Raw genomic sequence first — 14,961 nt, 5'->3', positions numbered from 1 at the left:
CTGGAATTAGAATCAGCAAAACCTACACATTAGCTGCAGATGAGGACAGAAAGTTTTATTTTATTTTTTTAAACCTCAGACATAAAGTTTGGTTTGCTCTTGATTGTTGGGGTGATTGCTATGGCCATGTGAGCTCTCTAGGGAGATCTCTGAGGTCTTCAAAAAGAAGGTTGTAGTTGGAAAAAGATTAAATAATTTTAGTATGTAATAAACTTTTTAAACAACTGCCAACATGGACAGGTTAGTCTGTCCTAGCAAGTTCCACACGAAGAGCAGACCACAAGATGCATGAAAACAGTAGCAAACTGCTATCGTGTATTACGTGATCTCTAGCAGTCTAGAGTCTGGTGGTAAAGGACAGTGTTGAGCATGTTGGGGAAAGATTGTCTCAGATGACTAAATGCAATATTAAGAAAAGCACCGTATTCTCAGAAAGTGGTCTGTGTTTTCACCATATTTTGCCTTGCCCACTTTTAAGATATTATTTCTTCTGCTTTTGTGTAGAATTTCTAATAATTTCATATCTAAAGCTTAATGGTTGTATATGTGAATGCGACCTAAAGTAGACTGCTGTGGACACTGAGCCTAGCTATGCTGTTCCAACATTCCAACGGGCAAGTTAATGTTATTTAGAGCTATTTAGAACAGAGCTAACTAGCTATCCAACACAACACAAAAAGATTGGAGTGTTGTGGGGCACCATATCCAAATCTTTTACAAATCTCTTACAATTCCCTGGAGGACAAACTTGGTTGTGAAGCTCCAGTAAAACAGACATGATTACTGCAACTCTCTTCTGGCTGGTCTCCCTCTGCGCAACTCATCCAGAATGCAGCGGCACGGGTCATCTTCAATGTCCCAAAATTTAGCCATGTCACTCCACTGCTGCGTTCTCTCCACTGGCTTCCTGTAGCTGCCCGCATTAGATTTAAAACCCTGACGCTGGCCTACAAAGCCAAGACTGGACCAGCCCCTCCGTATCTGATGGCAATGGTCAAAAGCTGATCCGCACCAAGAGCCCTTCGAGCTTCAAGTACAGCTCGGATCGACCTGCCATCCCTCAAAATCCACGGAAGACAAGCGTCCAGGCTCTTTTCTGTCCTGGCACCAAAGTGGTGGAATGAGCTGCCCCTGGGTGTCCGAACGGCCGAGTCGCTCGCGGTCTTCAAACGCAAACTGAAGACCCACCTCTTCAGAGAGTACTCGGACGAATAGTTTATGGTCGCCTTATTGTCTTGTGTTTGGCAATGTCTAAGCTTAGAGGTATCTTTGAACTATTAGTCTATTCTAACTAGCTAAGGCTTTTCTTGGGTAAATAGCAAAGCACTTTGTAAGTCGCTCTGGATAAGAGCGTCTGCTAAATGCCATAAATGGAAATGTACATGTCGGGTGCATGTGAGGCTGTCGAGTAAGACGATTCGTTCGCTTTATTGGAACTTCATAACCAAGTCATTTCTCTGGGTAAGGATGTTCGGGCGAAGGATTAAATACATAAATATGCAAGTATGAGGGTGAACTGATCATATATGAAAGGCAGAATATCTGTGTAAGCAGTGCTAAATCCACACAATTGATGCAATGAGTAGGACAGAAGCTCTCATAATACATTCATTATTGATGGCTGGCTTTGAAAATGCTAGTGCATTAAATTTGAATGCTTTTGCAGCCAGCAGCTGGAGCTCAGGCTGGTGTGTGTGTGTGTGTGTGTGTGTGTGTGTGTGTGTGTGTGTGTGTGTGCGTGTGCGCGCACATCCACCTGCTCTAATAAAACCAGACTAAATGGAAAATTCCCATACAGATCAGTCCTGGTTGTTGGATTTGTCCTGGATTCCACCAGCTACTTCTTATTTCAGCCCATCTGTTAAGCTCTAGAAGTCACGGTTATTGGCAGTGATAGTAGAAGCTTGGTGAAATTCCATATTACTTAGTTCTCACTCGTAGCTCCACTGAAACAAGCAGAGAACTCCTGACTGAAGTCAGAAACAGATTTGTGTTTGCTTGTAGAATAGTAATTGCTTTGCAAAAATGCTGTCAATAACTGGGTGTACCGCAGCAACATGCCAACCACCACCTAACAAATACCTAGTAACCCCATAGCAGCCACCTGGAAAACCAAGGCAACTGCCTATCAACCCACTAGCAATCAATAGGCAACACCATAGAAAGCTCATTCGTCCAAATGTTTGTCGCCACCCCTTTTAATGAATGCATCTTGTCTTGAACCTGTAGAGAAGTATTGGCAAAAGAATAGCACTCTTTGGATGGGATGAGTTGAGGATGAGGCGGGGTGGTGATCATTCACCACCATGACCTCACTAACTCTCTTCACCGAATGCAATCAAATCCTCACATCAATGCTTCAAAATCTAGTGATAACTGCTTTGAAACCACCTGGGATAAGAAAGCAACTACCTGGCAATCCTCTAGCAACTATTTAGCAACACCAAAGCAACCATCTAGCAACACCATTGGAATCACTTAAGCTGTGCGACCATGTGTGTTTTTCAGAAAATGCACTTTTCTTGTTTGGTATGAGATTTGATATCACTGTTATAATATTTGAATGCTGAAAACCTTTTTTTTCTGCAAAGTTTTGGCAGACAAATAACCTTCATTGCATGTTCCCCACTTTTTTGTCATTGGAACGACATGTCAAGCAACCCCTGCTGTTCTTAGTTCTGGATGAATAGCGCAGTTGGTCTTTCAATCAAGGATGTTCATTAGAATATTAAGGCAATGCCCTGACAGTTCTCAGGTCAGTGTTTTTGTAAATTCTACAGCCCAATTATTAACTGGTACACAGAAAAAAAGATCTTATGACTCACTAATTTAGCTTCTAGTTGGAGATATACTAATATAACGTAGTTTTGAATCTTTTAAAGCATTGGCTTACTGTCTGTAACTCCTTTAGGATCTCGAAGGCCATTGTCTGTTTCATGGTCTTAGATTAAAATAAAGAGTATGCTTTTAAAGATCTTGTCAGATGACATCAGGCAGGCATCCTCAGTTACCATTTTTAAATCCACACTCAAAACATTCAGTACTTTTTATTGATTGACTTTTAGTAACTGTTGAATGTGTTTAATAGCTCTTTTGTGTGTAAATGCTTCTTTACTTTCTGAAAGTAATAGCACTGGTGGTTCTTTGGGATCTGGTGGAAACTTCGGATGCTTTCACACCTACCTTGTTTGGTCCGTACCTTCAGATGCCTCAGTTTGGTCCGGTGCCGCAGACCACGGTCTGAACCAAAGTATCAAAATTTGTTCAGATGAAAAGTCAGTGGTCTTAGTCCAGATTAACTGAACCATGGTTCAGTTCGTTTGCAATGGTGAAAACACTGTTTTGGATGGTTCAGGCTTCAGGCTATCGTCACCTATTAAACAATAGAAGATGAAAAAGAGCCAGTGTTGTGCAGAAATATGACTTTTCGTGTGGGCACAACAGCATGGAAGCAAAAGATTACGCTTGTGATTCCTGTATATTCAGTAACTGTAGATTAACCCTTAAAGGAATCTGAGGGTAATCGGTTCTCATTATGCTGTATAATGCTTGTGCACTCTAAAGCAGTCAGTAGGGAGGCAGAATTCTGCACAAAACCTGAAAAGGCAACTTGCCGAACTGACAACGCGCTGATGTTCGCCACATGCCTGCCCGTGTGCTCCTCAACATGTTGTTCGTCTCCTCCCTGTTTTCCGACTTCTCCTTATTGTGTCCAGGTGTTATTGGTATCTAGCCCCGCCCCTCTTGTAATTGATGCTAGGGGCTTCATTGTTCTGTCTCTAAATATGTAGCCCTTTCTTGCCTGAGTCCTTGTTGAGTTTTGTGCATGCTAATGTGCCTGGTGTGTGTGATGCCCCCACACCTTTACAGATGTGTTCATGGGCAGACCTGTTTGTTTAGCCTGTGTCTCTGTGCTCTGAACACACTGTGGTTTTGTTCATGCTTCTTAGTGTAATTTTTGTTTCAGTTAAGGAAGTCTTGCACCTTTGCTTGTGCTATCATCACTACAAGCTAACGTAGCTGATATTAGGTAGAGGCAACATTCCCTCAGCACCGTTCTACTTGATAAATACCTCTGCTAACAAACAGGACGCTTGTGAGCTCCCCCCTCGTCCCCTTTGTTTTAACACATTCCTTTGAACCCGGACTGCCTTTGACCGTTTTCTGCCGGCTTTATGCTAATGTGCTGTCCCAGTGACAGCGGCTGCCAGGTGGCCTCAAAGATGGCCGGTGGGGCTGCCGTCCTTGTGAAAGCTGATTGAAAGCTTGATGGTTGCCCTGGAGCCTGGAGACAGCAGAGAGGGGGGCCAGGAAAAGGGCTCTCTCCCCCAGCAGCGAGTGAGCGTCCCGCGCGGATCAGAGGAATGCACCAGATGGTGAGCTTGGCATAGCCACACAGGCGCAGGGGAGTGGCGGCCTTCATTCCCGAAAACGCTCCACTGCCCATGCTATGTGTCTGAGGCCACCTGGCGGGTGCGTATACCTGAGGCAAAGAGAGGAGCTTCTTTATTTTCTCTTTGTTTCAGCACTCGGGCAAAGCTAGAGGACTTGAGGTCTTATTCAATATTTGGCGCCAGATATAAGTATAAGCGTGGGCCTACTTACTGTATGCACTTATGAGGCACAGGGTAAAAGCGTGCAGCAAAATGAGGGCAATCAACAAGCCTGGGACACAAGAGAAAGGGACAGTTCGATGACTTGAGTTGCTGGGTTCTATTAAATGAAGATTTCTCACAAATGTATGGCTGGTTTTAAAAGGTGGGAGGAATTTAATGCTAAAGCCAGCGCCAGTAGAATCCAGTATCTCTACCCGTTTTTGCACAATCCTTTCACTTTTGATGTAATCCTAATGCATACAGGGCTGTAAAAGCATTTTCCAATTTCTTCTGTTTTTGCAATACATGTTGGTATTGTTGAAGGTCTCTGCTTTGAGTTTTTGAAAACGAGTCTTCTCAGAAACATACTTGTGAGATTGATGAAACACTGCCCCATTGATTGGCGCCTGGTAATTGCAGTGCTTAGCATCTCTCACCTAATACTTCACAGAAAAGCTGTAGTCTTTGGGCAGCTTGTTTACTGGTGGGAACAGACTGTTTGTGTGCGGTTTGCTTTTAAATATTCCTGGTATGTAGATCTCTGGTCCTGACAGACTGTGAGGAGTGGAGGAAGAGTTGTTTACTATGGAGCCCAACCTTGCCTGAGCGGTGAGCTTAGCATACAGACAGCTACTAGCCTCCCCTGGGGCTTTAGCACGCTCAGGATTATGTTTGCATTTTTGCACTCTGATAGTTTTCGCATATCCACAGAACAAGAGCTACTTTGCAAGTACAACTAGAAGACTCGATCCAGTAAGGTTTTTCCTGTCAGAATAATGTCCATGTGAACATTTATGATCATGCGTTGCAGTAATGAGATGCAGTATGTAACAGCTAATTGGTTTTCGTAAGACTTTATCATTGATTCGATGATTGCACATTACATTTGCATTGCCTGTCAAAAGTTTGGAAACATAATGCCGTAAAAAAATAAAAATATTGATTTGCACAGTATTCTAAAGTTGCTTTTGAATAATTAATATCTACGTGTTCTTTTTATTTTCCTTATGTTCATAATCTGTGACGCTGACTAAGAATAAATCTGATGTTTCTCAAATTGATAAAACCTAAAAATATGGTCTCATGGGACATTGACTACATAAGACATTATCATCGTACAGAGGGAGGACAAGAATGACTAGACATTCATAGAATATTGAGGAAATAATAAAAGTGGTACAAACAAACAGGGAGAAACCAAAAAAGGGAAAAAAAGAATATAAATATATAGAACATAATGATAATATGATATGATCATTTGATAATTACATCAGAAAATTCTAATGGCGTAACTATACATGGGGTGCCCATTCCAAGCTTGAGTGCAGTGTTTGTGTTGAGCCAAGGACCAAAACCACAACTATGTAATATAAAGAAATAACATTATAACTTTGTAAACCATCCTTTAAAATGACATTTTCATTTAAGAACATATAAAGTTGGAGTATAAAGTTAGAGTTATAGCCTGGTAAATAGGATATATTTTTAAGGTGAACTGGGAGGTAACACTTCTATTCATTCCTCCTTCATTTTGGCAGTTTTTGCAAAGAAATTTGCATGTTGGTGTCAACAATAGGTGCAACATTAAGTAGCTGAATGCATTCATTAAAAGCGGTGTCCACAAACATTTGGACACAGTGTATTTGTGATTGTTTGAATTGTAAATGGATGTCACCAAATATGTGTTTTAAATATGAGTCAAATGGATGTTTGAAATGAATTTGACTGGCTTTATTTGGTGATGTATTATATCACAAAAGAGCAAAACTATTAGGTGATCTCTCTGCATCAGCATTATTTATTACTTTCCCAACAATTTGTATTAGTAAGCTCCCAGTTTGTAATGCATTTGGTAGCTACAGTTGTAGCAGACGGATATATTTGAATGATTATGATTATAAAAATGATTATAGAAAATGTCATTAAAATAAATTCAATTGAATTAAATTATGTCAAAAAACCTTTATTTATTTATTTATTTATTTTTTATGACTGGCCGTCTACATGTTTTCCCCCTAGAACCATATATCCATATATACTGTGTGTGTGTGTGTATGTGTGTGTGTGTGTGTGTGTGTGTATATATAAGAACTATTTGGGAAGCTATGTTTTAAGACTGCGTGCATTGCTATGACTGTCCCACAGGTGTCCACACTGCTAATTTTGTTGAGATCAGTGCTGCCGCTGCTGTATAGCTGCCCTGAATAGTGGTTCTGGAGAGTTATCTGGCTTGCTGCTAAAGAATGTACTAGCCGCAGGCATCATCATTGTGAGCTGCGCTTCGCAGAATACGTTTCTGCTCATTACCAAGCCGACAGCCAAAGAGCTTTTCTTTCCAACCTAAAGCGCCAGCAGTCGTTAAAAACAGACTAAACCACAATGCCAAAGAAGCTCCCATTTACTCTTTACTGTCCCGGGACGCCTTAGGCTGTGCAGATGAGCCAACAAGTGATGGAGTGTTAACTAACAGTTAATCACTAATCAAAGTGAATTTGCTTAGGCCAACAGTTCTCAAACTTGAGCAGACACCTCTGGGCAGCCACTAAGCGCCCGGACAATCTCAAAAAGTATTTTTTTGAGGTCAGTTTTTTAAACCTACTTTGGCCATATGTAGCAAAATAGACCACTAGTAGATTAGGCTCCTAAGTGGTGGAGTCATCTAGGCATCTAGGCTCCCTCATCGTCTAGGCCACATTATTAGGAGATTATTTCAGTACAACATCTGTGGCCAGGAGTTCTAGAGCATAAATATCTATCTCTGGGTGATGCTAGTCAGTGTAGGTTCTAGTTAGCTGATGTAACATAACTGGCAGTTAGTTTTCTGTGTTGCGACAGGGCAGTTTGACAGTGCATAGTGACAAGTTTCCTGTATGACCCTTCCACAGTGTTTATTTGCTATATAAAATCTTATTATAAATACTATTTACATTACTATTTTATTGTATAGCACCACCTTGAGTATATTTGTTATTATTCATTATTTAATTACATTCTGCCATTACTTGGCGTACTATTAGCATAGTAATATTTAGGTGAAATGCCAACCAATCACATTTTATGGCCATTTCAGGACATAAATTTCATGGTACCTGTACAGTCAACAAACCTGCAGTGTTTGGCCATTTTTTTGGTCAATGTTTTGTTTAAATATAAAAAACATACATTAGGAATAAATTGTAATAAATGAGAACATTCAATAAAATATTTATAAGGTAGGGGAGGTGGCCATAATGACATCACTCGTACATTAAATAGAGAAGGTCAAAATAGACATGGATTGAAATATTCAGCACATCACACATCAAAACTGAACATAGGACCAGTTCCCAACATAGAACCAGTCCAGAGGATCCAGCTGGATATCTACTGCATGTGGCTACAGTTGTTCTAATGTAACTTGCATTACTTTGCTTATGCTGTGATATGTAAACGGGTATACAAGCAAATCTGCAATGTTTCAGTCGACTAAATCTGAGCAGGTAATTGATATCTCTGTCTGATATCTGTTATATGATTTCTCGGCAGGTACCTGTCCAATACCGATACTCGCTATCAGTAGTAAAAAATGAGGGGAAATGAATCATTGGGTACCGAGTCAGATATGATGATCACTGTGCACAGGTCACACTGAGCACTTTTCTGTTTGATTTCCTCACGAACACTGAAACTGGAATTTTCAGTGCACAAGCTTATTACATAAGCCGTTTCGGATGCCTTAACCAGCTGATTTATATTGCTCATGAACTGCGTCAGGAGAAGTGTGGAAGAAGGTTATCGAAATTTTGAGAATGTTCATTGTGGGCAGTGCTGGAAATGTCAGGGCTTATAGCCTGTTTTCCTTCCTGATCCTGAACATAAGTAGGGGTCAGCCGAGGGCACCGATGGGGAGCAGGTTCACTATTAGATTTAGATTGCACATTTCCCCCAAAGGAATACTGTCAAGCATTCAGGTTCATTTAGTTTTCCTCTCTATCTCTGTTTCTGTGCCTCTCCTCCCTCCCACTCGGTCTAGCTCTCTCTCTTTCTCATTGTCTTCTTCAGAGGTGTTAGTATGCACATTTATGTGATTATGAATGTATTAGAATTGGGGCTGGGGCGACGCATCGACGTAATCGATTACGAAATGACGTCGATTAGCATAACGTGCGTCGATGCGTCGCAAAGATGGCCGCGCCTAATGAAAGCGTGGATGAATCCGGAGCTGCAAACTGCAGCTACACAATAATCGCCAGCGTGGACCTGAAGTGTGGGAGTATTTCACACAGAGTCAAACTGATAACCGTTTCTTAATCGTCCAGTGTAGATACCGCGAAAGCTGGTTTTCAAATGGCTCTCGGCCAACATATATAGTCCACAAAAAGTCGGATTTCTGGTCGGTGAGGTGTGTAGGCTACTTGCCATTTGTGCCTGTAAAAGTCCAGCCAGAGCCTTTTAGGACTTTTAACCATTTATAGATCACGTGCGTTTAAGATACCCCTTAATACATTAGGTCATCAATCAACCACAGCCCTTTGTGTTCTTATGTGTGTGTATATATATATATATATATATATATATATATATATATATATATATATATATATATATATAGTGTGTGTGTATTATAGTACACATGAAGAGCCATGTACTGTGTGTGTTTCTGAGCGAAGTGATTTGATTTCTGCAGTAGTTTGAGTCATTTTGTTTGGAAAAAGTTGACATTTGTTAGTTTTTTTTGTTGAGAATATTCTTTAAGAACGTGCTAGTTTTAGAAAGAAAAACAGCATTACTCAAGAAACTCAGAAAATACTGTGAAATTTATTTGATTTGGATTGTAAAACTTGCTCTTGTTTTTTTACATTGTTTTATTTACGTTGTTATTCTTTTTCCAGTATGCCAGTTGTCCTACAATAGACAGTTTATATTGAATTTGTGCTCTACCACTGTGAGTACTGTTAGATTCACCTCTTGGATACTTCCCATTTTAATGCCTTTAAAAATGGAATCATGGTCAATGTAATTTGGCTTTTTAACAGTTTTTTTGTTAGTTTGTTTTTTTGTTTTTTAAACAAAAACATCCTTAATGTCAAGGTGGTTTTTATAAAGTAACTTCTATGACATAATATATATGTAGTGAAATAAGTGATTGCATAAATATTTACCCCCTTTAAAGTAACTTACTGCCACAGCGTTCCAGGCAAGTGGTTCTAGTAAAATAACACTCCACATCCCCTGTGGTTCAGTTAAATACATCATCTCCATTTCAATAACGCTAAGACTACCTGCCCCAATTACATGGACCACTGTTGAATAAGATCACTTTAGGTTTACATCATATATTAATTAATTGACATTATTTAGAAAAATGTGGTAGAAATGTAGAAATCTGTTTACAGTTAGATGTTAGTAGGATTTTGTTAAAAAGCCTAATTATATTGACCATGATTTTATTTATGAAAGCAATAAAATAGTAAATAAATAGAACTGTAGAAACCAATCTATTATAAAATATCAGTGTTTTTATTTGTCTGCAAAGGAAATGAAAGCACCATTATACAGACACTTTTTCCCCCTTCTGTATTGAAAATATTTTGTGTCTTAGTCCAAAAACAGTTTCTTTATTGTTGCATTTGTACTAAAAATGCCACTTCTCTTTCTCTCTGCCTTTATTTTTCATTGTGCAAGCAAAGGAGACACAAGCAAAATCATCATCAATAACTTTTGGTAGAAAGCTATTCTTGCATGAAACGTAACTCTGTTGTCTCTCATTTGTAGCATTCATAGCCAGGTTCCAGGAAAAGGAATCAACCCCAGTTTTGCTAATGCTTGATTTGCTATTGATCTTAGAAAGCAGATGTAAGGTAGAACGGTCATCTTTTTATTTTTTTATAGGCTGCTGAATCGGCATTGGCCTCTGATGGTGTATTTGCTTTGATATTCCGGGTTTCTGAGCCACAGCTCTATTCAGAAAGTGTTGCTTTGGCCTTTGAAGTGCACCTCTATACTGAAAGTAAAGAAGCTTTCATCTTTGGGTATTGTCCCAATAATCCGGTTCCTTTGATGTCCCAATGTAGGGAAGCAGCCCAAAGAGTGAAGGCTGGACAGCAGCCGAGGGTCGAGAAGAGAAGCTAATCGGCTTTTGCTGTGTTTCTAGGTGACCGCTGCGGAGGACCTGGCCATTCCCTGGCTGCTGAGCGGGTCAAAACTGACCAAGCAGCCCACCACCCTGCTGGACCTCTGCTATGGCAAGATAAATAACCTAAACCTTCAGCAAGTGGTAAGTCCATTAAATCGAAGCCTCCCGGGTAATACGTTTCGTATGGCAGGGAGTTATCTGAGCACCGAACCTTCATCTGTCTTCACCCCCCATGTGATGACACTCAATTTGTTTTTTGGGGGGATGGGGCGAAGAGCAAAAATTCTGTGTCTGTGTTACTTACAGCAAACGTACTATGCTTCATTGATTTCTCCACAGTATACTTCAGTTTTTACTGTTTGTAAAGTGAAGACTACATGTGTCCTTCCTCAGCAAGAGGCAAGCCTCACCAATAGTAACCATTCCCTTTGTTTGAGATCACATTGCTGACCCAACTCAAGCTTGACCCTTGTTTCAACAAAAAATCAATTTGTCTCCCAGTAGATTCACTACCCAGCCCCAATAGTTCTAAGCAGCGTGATGGAAGTGTAAAGAACAACAAGGCCTGGCAGTATTGCTCTGATCTTCATGCTGTAGCTCACAGTGTCCTTTCTGAAGCATTTCAATACCTTAATCACATTCACAGCCCAATAAGTCAACATTGTACCCTGTTTGGGGAAAACAAACACAAATGAAATATGTATTTAAAAAATATAAAATGTAGTTTAAAAAAAATAAATAAAAAATTTTCAATGATATCAATAAATCTAATTGTACAGAAATACCCATTCCTAGTGCTGACCGTGGTGCTGACTAGAGATGTGCATCCCTATTAATTTTCATAATTCGAGGAACCGTAAAAGTAAATGAACAGGTAATCAGTGAACCGCAGGGTAGGGAAGAACAGCACTTAAAACATATAGTAAACCTTTGGTAGCACAGCAGTTTAGCAGCACACAGGAATAGGCAGCTAACTCTACAGCTAACTAGTACAGTGTTGGATGCTGATGAGGATTTCTACACAAGCCTGTTTCTCATTAGTGGACAGCTAGAGGAACTTTCAGTCAGAGTGGTTAACATCTGGCTGACATCAGCTAGAGTACTTAACATCTACCAGAGTAGTTAGTTACAAACACTCAAATGACAAACGGGTGACATTGCACTTCATTGTGCAGGAATACCTGCAAACGAGGAGTAATTCTTGTAGGAGAAGGTTTTTAGCCATATAGGCAATAAGTCGAAGCAGTCACCTGACAAAATTAACCAATCACGCAAGCCCACATGTGGTGCTGGGAGCAAATAGCTTTCACACCTGCAGCAGACCGCATCAGAGTCCACTTGAAGCAAACCCCAGACCACCGATTTCAGGAGGCTCAGATACTGGGCTTGAAAGCTTTCACACTTCGTACTGAGATTGTGAAGCAAGTACTAGCGTGAAAACGCCCTAACAGAGCAATTGCACCAGGGTTTGTTTCAATCAAACCAGAACTGACAAGTATAAACACACCCTAAGGTACCCAGACTGGATTGGGGGACAAAAACGCTCCATCAGGACATCCTTATTATTTCTTGAACATTGTATCATATTACATTTTCACACAATTGTATTAAACTAATTAGCTATTTGTGGCCGTTAAAGTTACAATGATTTTAGCCCGGCTAAGGCAGATAACCGTGTTAACACATGGTCTCTTACAGCTTATTGCTTTATTATACGATACTGTGGTTCAATGCTAATCAACTTAGTAATGTGCAGCTACAGAAGAATCGCTCAGTTAGCATTTATCTCACAATCGAACTTCATTGTAAGTTGGGGGGCAGCAGTTGCAGTTGTCATTCTCTGGTGACTGGTACAGAATTAAACCTATAATTTGTAATCTTGTTCCCAAAGAAAAACACTGCCTGCTGCGCTCCCACCAGAATTCTCAATGTTCGTCTTGAAATGTGCTGGCATACTGTGTGGGATTCATTTCGCGTTGGCTCTCTTGGGGCCCATCCCAAAGCGCTTTACTCTTGGTTAAAAGGCTTGAGGCAGTCAGTAACTCGAATCATCTTGCAGCAATCTAGAAGGCTCCCGAAATTGCAAGGGAATGCAGTGCCTTCTGGATGAAGCACAAAGCTGGTGGATTTGAAGGGGGGCTGGGCTGCTGACTGCAACATGTTTACTTTCTTAAAAGACACATATAAGGGAGCGCTAGAAGGCATTGTAGTGCTCTCTTGACATCTCCTGAGATGTTCTAGGTATTTCACATATTTGAAATATTTATAAAGCGCTAGAAGTCATGGAATATCATTGGTGAGGTGGGTTTCCCTGGGCCGGGGAAAGAGTGGGGGGGTTTATTATGTAGTGTATTCTGAAAATGGATGAAAATGCTCCTTATTTTGTTGAAGGTCAGCGTTCATCGCAGACCACCTGTGTCTTCTTTGAAAATGACCCATGAATCCTTCTTTATTGGGCATCAACTCAAAGGCTAATCATATGCATTTACACATACAGTCTTTAAAAAAAAGATCTCGTAGAGGAACCATTTCAGTTCCATAAAGAATGATCTTTAAATGCAATGTGATCGTGAAGAACTGTCCATTTGGTGAAGAATCTTTACAATGACCTCTTTAAACTTTCAAAGGGTTCTTCACTCACATTTTTGTGGTTCAAAAATGGTTCTTTATGGAACCAAAGTGGTTCTTCTGTTGCATCACTCTAAGTGCCCCTTGTAGCACCTTTCTTCTTAGGAGTGTATGAGTTGGGTTGGGAAACGACACTGTGACAAAAGTATTGGGACACCTGTTCATTGATTGTTTCTTTCTCTACTGTCCAATGAAGACTTTGTACTTAATTTTGTTTGTGAAGATTTGATTTGCATTCAGTGACAAGAGCGTTAGTGAAGTCAGATGTTGGATCACAACTCTATCTCCAACTCCTCAACTCATCCCAAAAGAATTGTATGGAGCTCCGTCATTCCAGAGAACATAGTTCCACTGCTCCACAGCTCCATGCTGGCGGGGCTTTATACCCCTCTAGCCCACGCCTGGCATTAGGCATGGTGCCAATAGATTCATGTTTATCTGCTCCAGAATGTCCTACTCTATTGGCAGTACTTTTCTAAAGGGACAAGACAAGTTGTGTGTGTGTGTGCGCATGCGCACATTTGCCCATCTATGTCAGCAATGAACGCATTCATTAGAAGAGGTGCCCACAAACATATAGTCTAAGTCATTCATAGCTGTAGAACTGAAATGCTGTGAGAATATTTTCTGTGGATTTGGATGTTCTCTTCAAGGTGTTGGTCAAGTGGTTTGTCCCCTGCTCTCTCTATTTTGCTTTGTGCTGCTTCTAGAGAGATTTCACCAGTAATTGCTCTCCAGGTTCCTTTCCCATTTCAACACCCTCCCATTCTCCACAGTGGAAGAAATAACAACAGGGAATGTCATGAAGCAATTTGAATTTAAAGTGGATTTTCCTTTGACCACCTTCCCTGGAGAATTGCAGCACAGCTGCACACTCGCAGTTTGAACATCTGACAATAGAATCCCACATATAATAGACAGCAGGCCTGTAGCAGCACAATTGTGCATCAGACAGTTTACACTGTGGAAAATGAGAAAGTGCATTATTTCCAATGAACATCACTGAAATTTCATTTTCTTAAATGGGATTTATTATTATTTTTATTTTTTTTACACTGTGAACATGGACATTCAGACTCTAACAGAGCTGAGGGAGTGGTCCAGTCACTGTACTCTCCATTCACTCTGTTTAGTTCTGGGTTTAAATGATAATGGCCTGTTTAACGTGTGGCGCGTTTAATTTTAGTCAGACTGGGAGGTGGTAACAGAGGGTGTTTCTGCAGCACTTGCACACCTCTGATGACATCTGATTATAATGAGGCCTCATATGGTGCTGTGTTGAAGTCATTATAGGCAGAAGGGACCATGATGGTGTGACTGAGTTTTTGGTTAACCCTTTAGGAATGGTGTACCGAATTCTAGCTGTATGCATCTGCCACTTAACTAATCTGATCCATTCTCATTGTCTTCCACTGCATTTGTAGAACGTCCTGTTGGTTCTGTTACAGCACTTAGCAGAGATTCATTAGTGTTTGAGTGATTTGTAAATATAATTGATGGCGTTGTTTCAGTTCCATTAAGAGAGGATTCAGGAGAGCCCAGTGTTTCAGTGCGGACTGTTCAGGGTTAGCTAAACTGAGCATCTGTGGTAAAAAAATATAAGCTGAAATATTGAGAGGCCAC

General features: G+C 40.5%; 1 protein-coding gene across 1 annotated transcript in view; it reads left to right on the top strand.

Moving 5' to 3' along the window:
- The window catches only part of LOC140542277 (uncharacterized), a 97,819-nt gene that overhangs the window by 29,142 nt on the left and 53,716 nt on the right, over positions 1–14,961 (top strand). The window contains exon 7 of the mRNA XM_072665194.1: positions 10,729–10,851. Within this exon, the coding sequence (XP_072521295.1) occupies positions 10,729–10,851 (123 nt within the window). The remainder of the gene's footprint in view (positions 1–10,728; positions 10,852–14,961) is intronic.

This window comes from Salminus brasiliensis, chromosome 20, assembly GCF_030463535.1.
Source record: "Salminus brasiliensis chromosome 20, fSalBra1.hap2, whole genome shotgun sequence".
Classification (NCBI taxonomy): Eukaryota; Metazoa; Chordata; class Actinopteri; order Characiformes; family Bryconidae; genus Salminus; species Salminus brasiliensis.
The sequence above is the reverse complement of the archived record's forward strand: the minus strand, read 5'-3'. Positions and strand labels throughout refer to the sequence as shown.